Here is a 20,277-nt window from a genome sequence, read left to right on the forward strand (position 1 = left end):
ATAGGATAACCCACCATATTAGAAGAATAAAGGCCCTGAACTGTCCGAGGACAAATGTTGTTCTTTCACTGTAATCTGTTATAGCCTTAGGGAATTAATACTACTATTATAACCTTTTTTTAAAGAAAAGTATTTAGCTCGTAGGTACTCATTTTATTTTTTTAATATTTTTAAAAAGATTTATTTATTTATTTGAAAGGCAGAGTTACAGAGAGGCAGAGGCAGAGGGAGAGAGAGGTCTTTCATCTGCTGGCTCACTCCCCAATAGCCACAATGGCAGGAACTGGGCTGATCTGAAGCCAGGAGCTAGGAGCCAGGAGCCAGGAGCTTCTTCCGGGTCTCCCACACGGCTGCGGGGGCCCAAGGACTTGGGCCATCTTCTACTGCTTTCCTAGGCCATAGCAGAGAGCTGGATCAGGAGTGGAGCAGCTGGGACTTGAAGTGGCGCCCATATGGGATGCCAGCACTGTAGGCGGTGGCTTTAACTGCTAAGCCACAGTGCCAGCTCCTACATATATAATCTTTTCAGATCTATAGTAACTATATTTTTATTCAAAATAAACATTTAAAATTTTGTGTTTTGGCTGAAAAAGAAAGAATAAAGGAGATAATATTATCTAAATAGATGTAAAAAAATGTATTAAGACAGGGGCCAGCACTGTGCTACAGCGGGTTAAAGCCCCAGCCTGCAGTGCCAGCATCCCATATGGCTGCCGGTTCAAGCCCCAGCAGCTCCACTTCTGATCCAGCTCTCTGCTATGGCTTGGGAAAGCAGTGGAAGATGGTCCAAGTCCTTGGGCCCCTGCACCTGCATGGGAAACCCAGAAGAAGCTCATGGCTTCGGATCGGTCCAGCTCTGGCCATTGCGGTCATTTGCGGGGTGAACCAGTGGATGGAAGACCTCTCTCTCTTCCTCTTCCTCTCTGTACTCTGCCTTTCAAGTACATAAAAAATAAATCTTTAAAAAATGTATTAAGACAAAATTCAACAATCATTCTAGATAAAAACTCTCAGCAAACCAGAAGTAGAAGGAAACAGTCTAATTCTAAGAATGGGCACCCTATCATTAACATACTTAGAACACAACAGGGAGCGCTTCCCATCTAACATGCTTAGAACACAACATGGAGTGTTTCCCATCTAACATGCTTAGATCACACCATGGAGCGCTTCCCACCCAGGCTGGGAGAAGACAGGATGCCGGCTCCCGCCACTTTCAGTCACTGTGGTACGAGTGGTCCTTGCCAGCACACAAAAGGAAGGGAAACAACTCAAAGAAGGGAAGCAGTCAGACTGCCGTCACAGCCTGTGTGCACACAACCACAGGAATCCACAGACAGCGACTGGAACAAGAAATGGATTCAACAGGATCAAAGTATCAATGGTTTTCTGGGTAAATATAGTTCTATTTATAATAATTGTAAAACATTAAATATTTAGGAAAAATTTTACAAAAAATACTTTCAAGACTTCCACACTAGAAACTACAAAATAATGCGAGAAAATTAAAGATCTAAGTAACTGGGAAGGGAGATGCAGAGAGAGAGAGAGCGCGAGCGAGCGAGCACGGGCAGGCAGGAGAGGGAGACACACGTGCTTGCAGACCAAAAGCCTCACCATGATGATTTTTGACTAAAGTGCCAAGGCACTCCATGGAGAAATGAAAATCTGCCAACAAATGCTGGGACAGCTGGAGAAACACGAGGAAACAGACTACCTCTGCGTCCCACACTACAGAACAATACGTGGTGGCTCCAAGAGCTCACGCAAGGTTAAAACCAAAGACTCCAGAAGACACTGGAGAACAGCTTTGAGATCTCAGGGCAAGCAGAGATTACATGAGGAGGAAAAAAAAAAAAAAAGAGAGAGAGAGAGAGAGAAAAGGAAAGATGAGCCACACACAAGATCTCTAACAGGGGCCTCATTACGACTGAAGTGCCACTTTATCAGAAGATATCATTAAGAAATGAAAAGGCAGGGCTGGTGCTGTGGCGTGGTAGGTGCTAGGTCAAACTTCTGCCCGCAGTGCCAGCATCCCATAGGGGCGCCGGTTTGAGTCTCAGCTGTTCCACTTCCAATTCAACCCCCTGGGAAAGCAGTGGAAGATGGCCCAAAAGCTTCGGTCCCTGCATGTGGGAGACTGGAAGAAGCTCCTGGCTTCAGATCAGCCCAGGTCCACTGCTGTGGACATCTGGGAAGTGAACCAGTGGATGGAAGACCTCTCTTTCTGTCTCACCTCCTCTCTGTCTTTAACTCTGCCTCTCAAATAAATAAATAAATAAATAAATCTTTTTAAAAAATGAAAGGCAAGTCACAGAATGGAAGGTAATAGTCATAGAAACTATTTGACAAGAGTTACACCTATAATATATAAATAATCTCTATAAATTAATATGAAGTAAAACAAGACCCAATTAAAAACAGACAAAAGACTTAAGAGTGAGTTCATAAAAGATATGCAAATTACAAATAGGCACATGCAAAGATGGTTAAGATTATCATTCATCTGGTAAACCCACATTAAAACCACAATGAGATACCACTTGAAAAAAAAAAAGATTATTTGAAATCTGGAGTTAGAGAGAAAGATTATCTTCCATCTGCTGGTTCACTCCCCAGATGGGCCAGGCCAAAGCCAGGAGCCAGGAGCTAGGAGCTTCTTTCGGGTCACCTATGTGGGCCATCTTCTGCTGGCGGGCCCACACACTGGCTGGCCCACATGCTGCACATCGGCCCGGAGATGCCGCTGTTTACTGACTCAGATGTCTAAAGCTAAAGAGACAGCACCAAACACTGGGGGGGACTCGGGGCAACCAGAACTCTGTCCATGGCTGGAGGGAGGGTTTTTTACACAACCCCCTGCAGAACTGTTGGCAACTTACTAGATCCCACAGCATCTACCCTAGAAACTAGTAATTCTACTCTTCCTGATTTACCCAAAGGAAATGAAAACCTATGTCTACAAAAAGAGCTGTAAAAGAATGTTCACAGCAGCTATACTCATACTAGTCAAAAACCAACTGGAGGGGCGGGCGCTATGGCGCAGTAGGTTAATCCTCCGCCTGCTGGCATCCCACAGGGGCACTGGTTTGGGTCCCAGATGCTCCATTTCTGATCCAGGTCTCTGCTGTGGCTTGGGAAAGCAGTGGAAGATGGCTCAAGTCCTTGGGCCCCTGCACCCGCGTGGGAGACCTGGAAGAAGCTCCTGGCTCCTGGCTTCGGATCAGCACAAATGACTGTTGCAGTCATTTGGGGAGTGAACCAGCGGACAGAAGACCTTTCTCTCTGACTCTTCCTCTCGTTGTCTGTAACTCCACCTCTCAAATAAATAAATAAATAAAATCTTTTAAAAAAAAGTATAATCAACATAAGACACAGAAAAAAAAAAAAACTTGAATGTCCGTAACTGGGAGGGATGGAGAAACTGACTCCTCTTTAAGAGAGTATCACTTCCCCATGAAACAGAAGCGAGGGACCAAGATTCCGGAACAAGGCTGAGAATGCAGGGCGTGACTTCATGGGGAGGCGATAGGAAACAAAGCCTACATTCTGTACTATTCATGTGAAATTCAAGAATAGCTTAATCTATCGAGATCGGAACCACAGCAATGACTGCCTACAGGGACTGGACCGCACAGAGAGAACTTTACGAGGTGACGGAAGTTTCTTCATTTTGATCAGGGAACAGCTGCATGGAGAATATCAAAATCAAACCACAAACTGCTTACAGAGACTCACTTTAAATATAAAGACACAGAAAGGTTAAAAACAAAAGGATGGAGAAAAATGCACGAGGCAAACATAGACTGAAGGAAAGACTGCTGCTGTACTGGTAACAGACACGCTCGTCTCTAAGGCAAACACACTCACAGCTGAGGAATGCATTCCAAAATGTTACCAAGTGTGCTTTAGCAGTAAGATATAGATTCTGAATTTGTAGGTACCTAACGTAGCTGAAAAATGGATAAAATAAAAGTGACAGAATGAAAAGGGGAAACAGACAAATTAACGATAGTGGTAGATCTCGGCTCATTTCTCTCGGTAAGCGATAAAGTCAGGGAGAACAAAAAACCAGCAAGGATAACAAAAGGAATCAACATGACTAATCAGTTGACTTAATTCCATTCACAGAACACAGTACCCAACAGCTGCAGAGTACACAATCTTTTCAAATAAACACTGAACATTTACCAGAACTGACCATATGCTGGGCCACATAGACTTCAAAGGATTTAAATTATACAAATTATGTTCTGTCACTTCAAAATAATTATGCCAATAACAACAGAAAGTTAACTGGAAAATATCTACGCTTGAGGAACTGAGAAACGCATCTAAATGACACTTGAATTAAGATGAAATCATAGTAAAAACTGGGAAATATTTTGAACTGAACGACAATGAAATGATTATAAAAACTGATTAGATGTTAGCAGAAGCCCCAGCTACACTTTTAAAGTCTGAGGCCTGTAACTGCAAAGGACTGGAAGCCGGGATACTGCCACCTCTCTCAGGAAGCTGGAGAAAGAACCGCGCGGTCACAGGACAGAAACACTGAAGAACGATCGGGAACAGATACACCCCAGAGCTGACCAAAGGCAAGACAAATAGCAGGAAGAGACATCAGCATAGAATATGAACACCTTCATGCCTACAAATTGCAAAAACTATGAGAGTCAAATTCTTAAAAAACAAAATGAAAATCCCCAAACAGGAAACCTGAGCACCGTCTCACCACCAGGAAGGGAGCAGACGCGCTGACAGCTCTCACCGCAGGCAGCCTGAGCCCAGGCCGCAACACTGATCAGCTGTGCTGGTCCTCTAGGAACAACGTTACATCATCTCTCCCTAGAAGATTCCTAAACAGTTTTACAAAGCAAGCATGACACTGATGCCAAACCTAACATGGACATGGCGAGACCATCCTGAAACATAAACACAACACACACAAGAACTTAACAAGAGTGAACAAAGCCACTGCGTGCCAAGTCAGAAGCCACGCAGGTTCAGTCCGTGGAACTTCAGCAATGAAATTTACTGTTCATGGCATAAAAGAGAATAATATGTGATCAGCTCAGTATACACAGAAAGATCTTTGGATAAACTCCATACTCCATGTTATAAAAAGAGACCTAGAAAATGACCAAGAACAGGACACTTGTATAATGTGATAAGATGTATGTACAAGGAACCTACAGCAAACATATTTAATGATATAATAGCAAAAGTTTTTCCTCCAAAGAGTAGAATGGGATCAGAAGACCCACTATCAACATTTCTTGTCATTACTGTACTGGAAATTCTATTTGATCCAATACGAACTAAAAAGTTTAAGGATTAGATATAAACATAAAAAAAACCTGCCATTTCTGGCTGATACAAAAGTGTACACAGAAATACAAAAGAATCCAAACATACAAGTCCTACGAAGTAAGTAAACTTAGCAAGGTCACTGGATAGAAGCTCAATTAAAAAATTAAAGTTATCTTTCTGTATACAATCAACAAATGAAAAGAAAATGAAAATCCCAAAACAATGAAATTTACTGCATTAAAAATATTAGACCTCTTGGAATAAATCTAATGAAAGATGTGCAAGTTCACTAGACAGAGAAGCAGAAAAAAACTGCAAAATGACGAGTCCATTAAATGGAAGGATGATCCATGCTCATGTATTAGAAGATTCAATCTTATTTGGAGAGATGTCATTTCCCCGCAAAGTGATCTAAAAATTCAAGGCAGTGCCACTCAGAACCACAGTGGGGATCAGCTCCTGGCGTGTGTGACAGCAGCGGCGTGGTTTTACATTCACTCGTGAATGCAACAGGTCTAGAACCGTTCCTGCAGAGGGACAGGAAGACCCACACCTCGGACATGAAGACTTCCAACAAAACACAGAAATTAAGCAATTACCACATTGACAAGAGAACAGAGCAAAAAGACCATCTCTTTAAAAGATCGCCACTTGGGGACTGTGCTGTGGAGTAGCGGGCAGGGCTGCCGCCGGCATCCCATCTGGGCACCGGTTAGTGTTCTGGCTGCTCCGCTTCTGGTCCAGCTCTCTGCTGTGGCCCTGGGAGGGCAGTGGAGGATGGCCCAAGTGCTTGGGCCCTGCACCCACGCGGGAGACCTGGAGGAAGCCCCTGGCCCCTGGCCCCTGGCCCCTGGCTGTGGTCTGGGCCAGCTCTGGACGCTGCAGCCATTTTAGGGGTGAACCAGCTCTGTCTCTTCCTCTCTCTCTCTCTCTCTCTCTAATTCTGCCTTTCAAATAAATACATAAATCTTAAAAAAAAAAAAAAAAACCTTTATAAAGATCACCCCTTTAACAAACACTGTGGATTTATAGACTATGGCAGCAGAGCGTGACAGTGACAGCACGAGCATGGGGAAGGGAAACAGAAGCACAGGCTAAGAGTACAACACATGTGAAACTGTTTACTACTTGAATGTGGACTGACAAAGAGGTATACTGTAAACCCTCACCCCATCATAATAAGAACAAGGCACAGAGCTAACAAGACAATAACCGAAATGAAAAGGAATCTTTAACGTGGGTCAAAGACAAAAATACAACAAGAAGGCAGGCATAAACTAAGCCATACTGACCGTTACGATACTAAGGCAGGCATAAACTAAGCCATACTGACCGTCACGATACTAAGGCAGGCATAAACTAAGCCATACTGACCGTCACGATACTAAGGCAGGCATAAACTAAGCCATACTGACCGTCACGATACTAAGGTAGGCATAAACTAAGCCATACTGACCGTCACGATACTAAGGCAGGCATAAACTAAGCCATACTGCCCGTTACGATACTAAGGTAGGCATAAACTAAGCCATACTGCCCGTTATGATAGTGGAACGGTCCAGGCCAGTGCCTGTACAGAGCTCTCAGTGAGGAACACTGAAATGCAGCTCGCGTGACTGACGGCCTGAATCGGAGTCCTGACAGTGCTAGTCACTGCAGGCCGCACACTCTCATCAGAAGATGAGACGGCTATACCAGAAGTAAAGCAAACACTTACATCTGTCTACAACAAACCTACTTAAAACAAGTTGTAAGTGGACTGGGAGACGTATGCAAGAAGAATGCTGAAGAGCCTGAACAAGTAATCAACGCGGAACTCAGACCCGGCATCCGCATCAGGGAAGAGGGACATTCCATGAGGGAAAGGGGCGAGCCGTCAAGAAAACGCAGTGCTACACACGTGTGCAGCTGGGAACAGGAGCTTCAGAATGTGGGGCAAAAGTTGATGGGAAGAAACAAATCCTCAGTTAGCTTCACTCTTTTCACTGCAAATAAGAGGAAAAAAACCAGCAAGCACACAGAAGAAACGAGCAATGCTACTCACCCAGCTCATCACTTACTTAGCATTTACAGAACATTCCACACACCAGAACACACCTTCCCAGTGAGTGTGGAACACGCACAGGACAGACCACATCCTAGACCACAAAGCCAGTGTCAAACACGGAGTATGCTCTGTGACCAACAGATTTTTTTTTAAAGATTTATTTGAAAGGCAGAGTTACAGAGAGGAAGAGAGAGAGAGAGAGAGAAGGAGGAGGAGGAGGAGGAGGAGGAGGAGGAGGAGGAGGAAGGAAGGAAGGAAGGAAGGAGGGAGGGAGGGAGGGAGGGAGGGAGGGAGGGAGGGAGGGAGGGAGGGAGGGGTCTTCCATCCTCTGGTTCACTCCCCAAATGACTGCAATAGCTGGAGCTGGGCCGATCCGAAGCCAGGAGCCAGGAGCTTCTTCTGGGTCTCCCACACTGGTGCAGGGGCCCAAGGACTTGGGCCATCTTCCACTGCTTTCCCAGGCCACAGCAGAGAGCTGGATCGGAAGTGGAGCAGCTGGGACTCGAACCGGCGCCCATGTGGGAGACTGGCACTGCAGGCAGTGGCTTTACCCACTATGCCACAGCGCTGGCCCCAACCCCAATAGATTTATTTTTAATTTTTTAAAAGATTTGTTTATTTTATTTGAATGCCAGAGTTACACAGAGAGAAGGAGAGACAGAGAAGCAGAGAGAGAGAGAGGCAGGCGCGTGCGCGGGGTGGGGTGGGGGGGTTGTCTTCCATCTGCTAGTTCACTCCCCAATTGGCCACAATGGCCAGAGCTGCGTCAATCCGAAGCCAGGAGCCAGGAGCTTCTTCTGGGTCTCCCACGTGGGTGCAGGGACCCAAGGACTTGGGCCATCCTCCACTGCTTTCCCAGGCCATAACAGAGAGCTAGATCGGAAGTGGAGCTTGAACCGGTGGCCACGTGTGATGCTGGCACTGCAGATGGCAGCCTAACCCACTAGCCACAGCACCGTCCCCACCCCAATAGATATAAACTAGAAATCAATTAATGAAAAATGCACAAATTATTGGAAATTAGAAAACATGCTTTTTAAACAGTCAACTAAATGAAAGTGAAAATGAAAACTCAACGTCAAAATCTGGGATGGCTGGCACTGTGGCACCGTGGATTGAGCCGGCGTCTCATATGAGCACTGGGTGGAGTCCCAGATACTTCACTTCTAATCCAGCTCCCTGCTCATGCACCTGGAAAGACAGTGTAGGAGACCTGGATGTAGCTCCTGCCTTCGACCTGGGCCAGTCCTGGTCATTGCAGTCTTTTAGGGAGTGAACTAGAGGATGGACGATTTTGTCTCTTCCTCTTTAACTCTGCCTTTCAAAGCAATCAATAAATCTTAAAAAAAAAAAAAAAAAAAAAAAGAACAGAAAAGAAAAAGGAAAGAAGTTGCTGGAATCTGAGGCAGGCACTTGGCTTAGCAGGTAAGACACTGCTGGGGCTGTGGCAGGTTGAGGGCCGACGCTGTCGCTCAGCAGGTAATGCTGCCTGCGAGGCTGGCATCCCGTGCAGGCAGCAGTTCGTGTCCTGGCTGCTCCACTTCCAATCCTGCTCCCCGCTGATGGCCTGAGAGAAGGAGCGGAGGGTGGCCCAAGTGTCTGGGCCCCTGCTGCCCATGTGGGAGACTGGGACAGGGCTCTTGGCTTGGCTTGGCTTGGCCCAGCTTTGGCTGTGCGGACATCTGGGGATGTCCCTTTCTGTAACTCTGCCTCTCAAATAAATAGAAGTCTTTTTTTTAAAAGACTTTTTTTTAAAAAGACTTCTATTTATTTATTTGAGAGGCAGAGTTACAGACAGTGAGAGAGAGAGACAGAGAGAAAGGTCTTCCTTCCGTTGGTTCACTCCCTAGATGGCCACAATGGCCGGAGCTGTGCCGACCCAAAGCCAGGAGTCAGGTAATTGTTCCTGGTCTCCCATGCGGGCACAGGGGCCCAAGCATCTGTGCCATCTTCCACTGCTTTCCCAGGCTGCAGCAGAGAGCTGGATTGGAAGAGGAGCAGCCGGAACTAGAACCGGCGCCCATATGGGATGCCAGCGCCGCAGGTGGAGGGTTAACCTACTGCCCCACAGCACCGGCCCCAGTAATTAGAAGTCTTAAAAAAAGAAACGCTGCTTGGGATACCTAGGTCCTGGTCCTGCTCCTGATTACGCACACCTGGGCAGCCGCACGTGCTGACTCAAGTAACTGCGTCTCTGACGTCCACATTCGGGACAGACTAACTTCCTGGTTCTGGCACGTGCCTGTGTGGGTCTTCGCAGACACTTGTGGATGGGAACTCTTTCTCAAATAAATTAATTAAATTTTCATTTTTTATTTTTAAAAACTATGTATTTGAAAGACAGAGTCAGAGCAAGAGCATGCTCCCATTTGCTGGTTCCCCCTCAAACGCCAGCGACGGCCAGGGCCGGGGCAGGCTACAGCCAGGGCTCCACCCGGGTCTCCCACAGTGGTGATGGGTCCAACTGTTTCTGCTGCTCCAGGAGCACTGGCAGGGAAATGGGTTGGAAGTGGAGCAGTCAAGACTCAAACCAGCGCTCATATGGGACGCCGGCATTACAGGCAGTAGCTTAACCCGCTGTACCAAAACGCCAGCCCCAATACAATTTTTAAAAATGTGTGAGATTCACCTAAACAAGTAGAGGGCAATTTAGATTTCTAAGTGCTCACATAAGGAGAAAAAAAAGGCCCTCAAAATCAATGGCCTAAGGACTGGGCTAAGTCCCAGCCTATGATGCTGGCAGCCACACGAGCACTAGTTCGAGTCCTAGCTCTCCACAACTCCCTGCTAGCGTGCCTGGGAGGGCATCGGAAGGCGGTCCAAGGAGGACACCTGCCACCAGTGTGGGGAACCCAGAGGAAAGCTCCCGGCTTCAGCCTGACCCAGCCCCAGCCACTGTTGCCTTCTGGGGAATGGACCAGCAGATGGAAGACCTTTCTCTGTCTTACTCTCTCTTTAAACTCTAACCTTTCAAATAAATAAATCAATCAATCTTTAAAAAAAATCAATGGCGGCTGGCGCCGCGGCTCACTAGGCTAATCCTCTGCTTTGCAGCACCGGCACACCGGGTTCTAGTCCTGGTCGGGGCGCCGGATTCTGTCCCGGTTGCCCCTCTTCCAGGCCAGCTCTCTGCTGTGGCCAGGGAGTGCAGGGGAGGATGGCCCAAGTGCTTGGGCCCTGCACCCCATGGGAGACCAGGAGAAGCACCTGGCTCCTGCCTTCAGATAGGCGCAGTGTGCCGGCCATTGGAGGGCGAACCAACAGTAAAGGAAGACCTTTCTCTCTGTCTCTCTCTCTCACTGTCCACTCTGCCTGTCAAAAAAAAAAAAAAAAAAAAAAAAAATCAATGGCTTAAACTTCCAATAAAAAGCTGGAAAAAGAACACATTAAATCAAAGAAATAAAAGAAGGTGAAAGCAAAAATCAATTAAGTAGAACACGGGAAATATTAATGAAACCAAAAAATTGCTTATTTGAAGGCTAATGAAATTGATAAACTTGTAGCTGGACAGACCAGGGGAAAGGAGGACTGGGGCTGGTGCTGTGGTGTAGCGGTTAAGGTGCTGCCTGTGCAGCACTGGCATCCCACATGGTGCCACCTGAGTCCCGGCTGCTCCACTTCCGACCCAGCTCCTGCTCATGTGCCTGGGAGAACAGCAGACGATGGCCCATGCACCTGGGCCGTCTCCACTGCTTTCCCAGGCCATAGCAGGGAGCTGGTTGGAGGTGGAGAAGCTGGAACTCAACCAATGTCTATTTGGGATGCCAGCGCCACAACACTGGCTCCAAAATAAATCTTAAAAAAAAGAAAAAGAGAAAGGACTCACATTACACATACCAAGAATGAAAGTTTCAGGCCATTATCACTGTAGATGCTGATGCGATTAGAAGGATGAGGGAGCGGGGCTGTGCGGCACAGTGCGTCAAGCCACCACCTGTGATGCCTGCACCCCACATCAGAGCTGGATGGAACCCTGGGCGCTTCACTCCTGATACTGGGAGGGCAGCAGAGATGGCTCAAGTACCTGGGCCCCTGTCACCACATGCAAAACATGAATGGAGTTCCTGGCTCCTGGCCTGAGCCTGGCTCACACCTCGCTGGCGTCGCCATTTGGGGAGCGAATCAGCAGATGGATGTCTATGGCTGTCTCTGTCTCTGTCTCTTCCTCTCTCTCTGTTGCACTTGGGCCATCTTCTACTGCTTTCCCAGGCCACAGCAGAGAACTGGTTTGGAAGCAGAGCAGGTGGGACCCGAACCCGCGCCCACATGGGATGCCAGCACTGCAGGCGGTGGCTTTACCTGCTACACCACAGTACTGGTCTTGCAAATAAATCTTTAAAAGAGGTCAGGACAATCAGAATTTGATGAACAACTTTAAACCAAAATAAACTAAAACAAGCAAACAAAAAACCAGGGCTGCCACTGGGGCATAGTGGATTAAGCTGCCACCTGCCATACCAGCATCCCATATAGGCACTGGTTCAAGTCCCAGCTGCTCTGATCCGATCCGGCTCTCGGTTGATGCACCTGGGAAAGCAGTGGAATGACTCAGATGCTTGGGCCCCTGCACCCACGTGGGAGACCAGGAAGAAGCTCCTGGCTGGGCCCAGCTCCAACGTCACAGCAATCTGGGGAATGAACCAGTAGATGTGAAGATCTCTCTCACTCTCTCTCTAACTCTGCCTTTCAAATAAATAACTAAATCTTAAAAAGAAAATCAGCAGAGATGCCTGTAGTATAAAGGGACATGGTAGGCCATGGAGGAGAATTAGAGGAGGCAATGTTGGCAGAGGCACGAGCTGGAGCCTGGAGGCGGGGCAGAGCCGCTGGCCACACAAGCCCCATGAAATCATTTGGTCCGGTCCTGCCAGGGCGATTCCAGGGGATTCAAAATTCAATAAATCTATACCGGGTGAATTTTTAAGCTAATAATTTCGTATGTCCTGCAAATGATGTTATAAATATCTAAATGGCAGAAAAAAAGGTTCCCCACTCCTGATATAGAGGAATCAAACAAATCCGAAAAATCAGTCTGTAACTGGATGACATACACTACCCAATTTCAAGACTTTCCATAGATCTACAGCAATCAAATGATCTTGCTCTGAAGGGTAAAGAGATGAATGGAATAGAACGGGGAAATCCAGAAACACACCCCCCCCACACACACACACTTCTCTTGAGCAAGGTGCCAAGGGAATACAACATATGCTGAATTCAACATTAGTAAACGTTGCTAGAATGACTATGATGACACATGAAGGAAACAACGATCCTTCACCTCTACCTCACACAATAAACAAAACCCAGTAGCAACAGATCATCGACCAGAATTCAAAGCACCAAGCTGCTGGGGTAAAAGCTGTGTGGCCTGAGTCACCACCAGGACTGCCTGCATCCCGAGGTCGGTCGAGTCCCAGAGAGTCCACTTCCCATTCAGTCTCCTGCTAGTGCGTCCTGGAGGCAGCAGGTGATGGCTTAAGCGCTTTGGTCCCTGCTACCCACATGGGTTCTGGGTTCCTGGCTTCAGCCTGGCCTAGTCCTGGTTGTTGTGGGCATTTGGGGAGTGAATGAGCAGATGTAAGACCTCTCTCTGTCACTCTGTCTTTCAGATAAACAATCTTTAAAAGAACACTATAGGCAGACGTCAAAAAAATATCATCTAGACATATAGAGCACACAGACGGCAGCTGCGTTCACATGAAACCCTATACAAAAGACAACAACATTTGAAGCGCAGAGTTTAATCAGTGGCGGCCTGGAGCCAGGGCAGGTGTGGGGCTCAAAGGGTGGAGTGAAAGGGAACCTAAGGGGAGGGAGGTGTATCCCATCATGATCGTGCTGGCGATTTATGCAAAATCTGTGAAAATCCACCAGAAGTTCACTCAAAATAGGTGCATTTTACTGAATGCAAACTGTACTTACTAAAGTCAATTAATAACACAGAGCAATGGATTATAACAGAAAACTGATATACAGAGCCTTATAAACACAGACGGATCAATTAATGACAACTATGGCTCAGAACAGAGCGGTGGTTACAGGCAGCTGTAAGATTCGGGCAGGACCACTGGACATGCGCACTGAAATTAGCCACAAAACAAAACAAACCAGCTCCCCACACTTAATCTCTATCTTATATTTCACTCACTAGAGTGAGTTTTTTGATATAAATTGGAAAAGTTTCTATTAAAGAGGAAAATATTTTCATAAACTTGGTAAATCAAAGTTTCTTAAACAGGACCTAAAAAGCACCAACCGTATAGGAAAAGACAGATTAAACAAATGGGCTACATTAAAAATCAGAACTTCTGATCTTTCGGAAAGACAAAGCCAACATACGACCAGTCTCCACGAGACACTCCAAGTGTGTGTCTACACCGTGAGAAATGAGTACTTCACAAGGCCTGATATCCGAACGGCCAATCAACAGGTAAAAAACTGATCAATGGCTTTAGCCCTCAGGGACACAAAATGAGACAGCAGCGCACAAATTAAGGACTGACCATACCAAGAGTCGCGGAGGCCATAGAGCAACTGATGGGCAGATGAGAGTTGAAGACAGCTGAGGGAATGCCCAGGAAGCGAGCATTGTCAAAACCATGCACAGGTGTCAAACATTTCTGCATCGAAGTATCTTTCAATTCTTTTCAGGAATTTATTTCCTGTGATCTGGCAATTCCACTGCTAGAGAGAGCACGAGCGAGCGAGCGAGCAAGAGACAGACACACCAACAAGCTTCAAAAAAGTTCATGGAAAAATAAAACTAAATATAAAACTGAAGATAACACACAAGGGCCAATGCTGTGGTGCAGTGGGATAAATCCTGGGCCTGAAGTGTTGGCATCCCATATGGGTGCTGGTTCGAGCCCTGGCTGCTCCACTTCCGATCCAGCTCTCTGCTGTGACCTGGGAAAGCAGAAGAAGATGCCCAAGTGCTTGGGCACCTGCACCCATGCGGGAGACCCAGAAGTTGTTCCTGGCTCCTGACTTTGGATAGGCCCAGCTCCAGCTGTTGCAGCCATTTGGGGAGTGAACAGCAGATGGAAGACCTCTCTGTCTCTACCTCTCTCTCTAACTCTTTCAAATAAATAAAAATAAATATTTTTTTAAAAAAAGATAACACACATACCCATGACCTTTTTGATGGCTGCTTGTAAATATCCACCAAAAAATTATAAATATGGGTACAAGATTGTTCACAGAATTAGGCATAATAACCTCAAATTAAAATCAAATGTCCAACTGAGAAACAAAATCGCCAACCATGAACAGATAAATATTAGCTAACTATGGTATATTCAATCAATGGACACTGATTACACAGTGATAACAGTGAATATACTGCTCGGGCAGGGAGCAGCATGGATGAATCTCAGAACTCCTGAAAATCGACACATGAAATACATACATCCTGCCTAATCCCATCTATGTAACATTCAAAACTAGTGCTAGCTTACTAAAACAAACAAACAAACAAACAAACAAACAAAAAAAAAACTGCTGGGCCGGCGCTGTGGCTCACTTGGTTAATCCTCCACCTGCGGCACTGGCATCCCATATGGGCACCGGATTCTGTCCCGGTTGCCCCTCTTCCAGTCCAGCTCTCTGCTGTGGCCAGGGAGTGCAGTGGAGGATGGCCCAAGTACTTGGGCCCTGCACCCGCACGGGAGACCAGAAAGAAGCACCTGGCTCCTGGCTTCGGATCGGCACAGTGCCAGCCCTGGCAGCCATTGGGGGGTGAACCAATGGAAGGAAGACCTTTCTCTTTGTCTCTGTCTGTAACTCTACCTGTCAAATAAATTAAAAAAAATTTTTTTTTAAACTGCTAAGAAATAAAAAATGCTTATCAGAAGGCAAGCACCATTCTAAGTAATTCTTGAGTTCCAACTTGATTTTTACAACTCTGTATGTTAGATGCCACAAAGTCACAAAGATGTTAAACACCTGGCCCAGGGCCGCCGAGCGGCACAGTGCTGGGGCTAGGAGAGGGCAGGACACCCTGCTCGGGTGGGTGTCTGTTAAACACGAAGCACAACCTCTTCGTCACAGAGCTGTGACGCCAAGGTGCAGGGAGGCGAACCAGCAGAAGGAGGTGGAAGGATGGCTCAATCCTCACCTTTCAAAGAAAAAAAAATCAGTGGCTAACACTGAGAAGTGGAGCGCAGGAGTCGGGATCGTGACCTGTCAGTACACGGTGTCCTGAGACACCTGGAGAGGGCAGGAACAGAGCTAAATGCCTCGAGGGAGCAAGCGGGGCCAGGGCAACGTCAGATATTAAACTGGACTTACCAGTCCTGTACCACTGTTTTCCACAGATACTACACATACATGATACAGTGATACAAATTTCACTTCAATGTATTTTTAAGAATTCTGTTTTCACTTTATTTGAAAAGCATACAGGGAGAAAGAGCTTCCATAGGCTGGTTCATGCTCCGGATGCCGGCCACAGCCAGGGCTCGGCCACGCTGGTGTCAGGAGTCTCAACTCCATCTGGGTATCGCACACGGTGAAGGGACCCAAACACATGAGCCGTCACCGGCTGCTTCCCAGCGTGCGTGTTGGCAGGAAGCTGGACGGGAAGTGGAGCTGGGACTGGAACCAGACACTCAGACAAGGCATGTGGGTCGCCCACGTGGCAGCTTAACCACGGTGCCAAATGCCCACCCCAACAAAAACCATCTTAAAGACTTGATTTTAAAAATAAAACTGGCAGCTATTTAGTGAGCTCCCACAGCGCCCTGGCACTTCGCTAAGCGGTTCAACGCGTTTCTCACGGAACTCACCTAACAATCTGACGCTGGTCCTATCGCCACCCTCGTTTTGCTGATGAGGAAACGGATCAGGTACTCAACCGTCCAGGGTGACTGGCTGGCACGTGGCAGACTTGTGGTACAGCCGGCTGCCGGTGTCGGGCCGCATTCCCACAAGGCAAGGTGAGGGCCGGGAATCAGACACCGGCAGTCCGTGCTGGGACAGTCAGGAGGCCCAGGCCCAGGCCTGGACAGGAGTGAGTAACTTGCCGCTGATGGGGAGGGAGGGGTGCGCCGTCAGGAGTGGGCGGGAGAGGGTGCTCCAGCAGCAGGCCTGTGTAACCGAGGACACACTGGTCCCTTCTCCAAAGAAAAGACGCCCGTGCGCCGGGAAGGAGCAGCCGCTGAGGGAACGCTAACCTCTCCCGGGGGCCCACGAGCTGAGCAGCAGGGCAGCAGGACGGGCCGGGGACGCGTCTGCCGCTGTCGCCAGGAGGGCAGTGCTGGAAGAAAGGGGTGAGCGACAAAGACGCTGGGGTCCCAGAGCCCAGGTCGTGAGACAGAAAGCCGCATTCTGAGGCTGAAGAGAAAGAAGGAAGGAAAGGGAGAAGGGGGGGAATGAGAGGGAGCCGTGCATCCCTCCCTCCCGTGAGACGTGAGCCAAGAGCGGGTGAGAGCAGGCTCAGGAGTCACTGGCAGAGGCTGGGAGGAGCCACGGCCTCCCCGGCAGGGGCCAAGCTCACCCTTCCCTCTCATCCCTCCTGGGGGGCCACGCCTCACCACGCTGCTGGAGGGTTTCCCGTTCTGACTCAGGTGAAGCTGTCACTCACTGAGTCATCAGTGCTACCTGCTGTCAACTCTGTCAACTTCACTTCTCCACGCAGGTAGCGACAGGCAGGCGCTTCCGAGGGTGAGGTCAGACTTCAAGCATGTGGACACACCCAGTCCTTCCGTGTAGGGCATTTTAATTACAGGAACAGTTGGGGGTGGATTCCATCCCCTGGCTTCAAATGTGTAGGAAACCCAGAGCTCACAAAGCACACCAAAGATTCTGAGTGCGTAAACTGACAGCAGGGCTTCCAACGCCGCAGCGGGCAATCTTCCGGCAGGGCAGGCAGGGCCCACCCCGCACAGAGCACAAACGCGGATTCCACCCTTACGATGGAGAACAGCGAAGCTCTCTTCAAATGGAGGCATCGACAAGGGAGCACACCAGCTACCCAGCGTTAAAACACCCCGCTCACCCCGAGAAACTCACACACCCCCTGCAAAGCGTGCTTCCACGAGCCAAAGACCTACAGGTACAACCTCACTTACCCAAAGAACCAGACACCCGGAAAAACCTTCCACGTCAACATTGCTTGTACTAACTCAGTACTGCTACTGGTACAGGGATGTGGGAGAAGGGTTTGGAGCAAAGACTAAGGCCACCTAAGCACCTTGTGGCTGACACACCGGCAACACAGGGCCCACCTGCCCTGCCTGCTTTCCAGGTGTAACCAGACTGAAGCTTGCAAGACTATTCTCACAATAAGCAAGCATTCACTCCCCACAAATCTGAGGACCATTTTCCTAAAAATACCCCAGTCCTCACTGTGTTCCTTCAGGTCCCTACAGAGGTGACTGGGACCAGCGCCTGGGGTGCAGGGAGGGGCGGCAGTGCCACACGTGTCACTCATCCGGGGGCCCTCCGCGCCCCTTTAGATGCACAGTGAACAAGAGCCATCTCTTACCCTATGGTTGGGTTGATGTTCGGATCAAAGCTGTCTTCCACAAACCGCCAGACGATGCTGGATTTACCTACACCCGTATCCTGAAAGAGAACGAGACAGGTTCACTGGCCTGCACTGGGGAACGGAGGTCGGCGCTGTCGAAAAGCCACCCTCGGTGTGTGCATTCTACCGACTCGGGACACGCGGCAGGTTCTGCTAAACACTCGGTGGAGCAACCAGGAGATTGCAAAACGCGCTCTAGGGGAGGGCGCTGCAGGCTTGACCCACGACAAGCCCCCCGCCTCCCAGCCTGCATTAGTGCACTGCCAACTCCCGGTGCCTTCTGCGCAATGCCTGACGACTCGGGTCGTCCCACGTGGGGGCACCAGGCCAGGTACTGGGACTCCCGCCTTGAAGGCCGAAACTCGTGACGCGGAGGGTCAGCCTCGGATGGCAGGCGTCGACACGGCCACGTTGTCCCGACAAGACAGGAAACTGCGGCTTGGGCGCCGGAGCAGCCCCTACCCCACAGGGAGAGTTCCTGGGCCAAGCAAACTCCGTGGGAGGTGTCGGGGGTCCCACCCGACCGAGGGGAGGCAGGCCCGGGGTGCCGGTCACACCTGAGACCTGTCACTGGCGCTGCTTTGCAAGACTTGGCCGACTACCCACCCGTCCCTCGGTCAGCTGGGAGCAAACTGTTTGAAAGCCGCTCTCAACCCAGATGCACTGTGGGGGGCGGCCAGAGACCCCCGGGAGCAGGTGGAGGAGGGGGAGGGTCCCTCCAGTCTCCAGGGCCCGCCCGAGGACGCAGCCGGGGGCGGGCCGGCCGGGGGCTGCAGGGCGGGCGGCGTCCCGGGCAGACGCCGGGGAAGGGGAGGGGGCGCCGGGGTCCCTGCCCGCCCGGCCCGCCCGGCCTGGCCAGCCGCCGCCACTCACCCCCAGCAGACACACTTTGAGCTCCCGCAGCGCCATGGCCCGGGACCCAGGGGCGCGGGCCCGCCGCCGCCCTAAGTTGAGGAAGGAGAGGCCGGGCCCAGCAAAAGCATTCCCCGGCGCCGCCGCCACACGGCCCAGCCCCGGCCGCGGAGCGCGGGGGGACAGCGGCCGCCTGTCCGCCGGCCCTCGGCCCGGCCCGTCCGCCGCCAGCCGCGCAGAGCCCGCCTTAGTGGCCGGGACGCCGCCAGGGCCTCCCGGCCGCCGCCGCCGCCGCCATCTTGGGACGCCGGCCGGGTCACCTGACCTCCCCGCCCACCTCGGCAGCCACCTTCGCCGCGAGGGCGGGGCCGACCGGCGCGCGAGGCTGGCGGGGAGGCGGGCCCGGGGGCGGGGCCTGGGGCCGAGACCCGCCCCTCGCCCAGGCCCCGCCCCCGCCCCGCCCCGGCGCGTCCCAAGATGGCGGGTGAGAGGGGCGCCCGCAGCCCCGGTGCCACCTCTCGCGGGGGCGCCCCGCAAAGCCGGGTTGGGGGGAGGGCTGGCCGCCGCGGGCCCCTCGTCACCCCGTGTGTGTGTCTGGGTTTTCAGAGCGCGCCGTGCTCGGTGGACTTGCAGGATGACTTAGGCGACTGTCAGCAACAGTCGGGCGCCCCGCCCCTCCTGGCCCCCGTCACGGAGTCCCGGGGACCCGAAGCGGGACCCCAGCTGCCTCCCCGCGCGGGGCGCCCGCACTCCGGGGCGAGGATGGCTGTGCTCGGGAAGCTCCGGGCGGCTTGTGGCTTCCTCCTCCTGCCGGCCGTCCAGGTGCGCTCCCGCGTCCCCGTGGGCGCCCCTGTCCCGCGCCGCGTGGGCCCCGCACTCCGTGACTGGGGGCCACGGGTGCCCGTGCTCGGCCCTCCCGCCCTCTCCCCGGCTCTGGAGTGGCCAGGACAGTGGCCAGTGGCTCCTGGGCGCCGGGAGCCGGGCGAGATGACCGACACACAGCATGGGGGGCCGAGCGCTCCCGGGGCTCCAGCGCGCGGGCCTGGCCGTGGACGTGGGGGACGCCCAGACCCCGCTGCAGAGAGCCTCAACACAGACATGAAGTGGGCGCTTGCTGTATGCCACTCGCAGACAGCACTTCCCTCGCCTCTTCCCTGCCCCGCGGGTCGCCACCGTTAGAGTGGACGGAACACCTGGCCGTGCGCAGCTGTGTTGCAGCCATCTGTCCCTGAGAGGGGCAGTGCGAGCCAGTGGTTAGGGGCCCCGGTCCTGGGTGGCGTGGTCTGCCCAGTATTTGCCGGCGCACTGATTCCGGGAAATCGCGGGGCCCCACCGAGGGTCAGTGGCCTCATCTGTGAAATGGGCATCGCCGTGGCTCACCCAAGGGCATTCGTGACAAAGGGACCAGCGTGAAGCTCGCCCTGAAATACTTGGTGACTGTTGACTCCCTTTGGCTGTCATTACATGGCCGGCGTGCGTGTCTATGGAACGGTGAGGCGGGTCGGGAGAGGCCTGAGGGTCTCAGCCCCTGGGC

The 20,277-nt window shown here is 50.8% G+C and overlaps 1 protein-coding gene across 4 annotated transcripts in view; it reads right to left on the reverse strand.

Annotated features, from left to right (window-relative positions):
- RAB22A (RAB22A, member RAS oncogene family) overlaps window positions 1-19,092 on the reverse strand; it is a 58,794-nt gene extending 39,702 nt beyond the window's left edge. Inside the window, exons 1-2 of one of the 4 annotated variants that reach the window (XM_089306963.1) lie at window positions 18,765-19,092; window positions 17,850-17,929 (exon numbers count right to left, since the gene is read on the reverse strand). In XM_089306963.1, the coding sequence (XP_089163089.1) occupies window positions 17,850-17,929; window positions 18,765-18,800 (116 nt within the window). In that variant the 5' untranslated portion in view covers window positions 18,801-19,092. Of the gene's footprint in view, window positions 1-17,849; window positions 17,930-18,764 lie in introns of those variants that run through there. The other 3 variants (XM_089306964.1, XM_070051395.2, XM_089306965.1) reach the window with 3 other exon arrangements.
- Window positions 19,093-20,277: the final 1,185 nt, after the last annotated feature.

The sequence above is a fragment of the Oryctolagus cuniculus genome, chromosome 11 (genome assembly GCF_051225735.1).
Source record: "Oryctolagus cuniculus isolate XC-2025 breed Fujian yellow rabbit chromosome 11, ASM5122573v1, whole genome shotgun sequence".
Classification (NCBI taxonomy): domain Eukaryota; kingdom Metazoa; phylum Chordata; class Mammalia; order Lagomorpha; family Leporidae; genus Oryctolagus; species Oryctolagus cuniculus.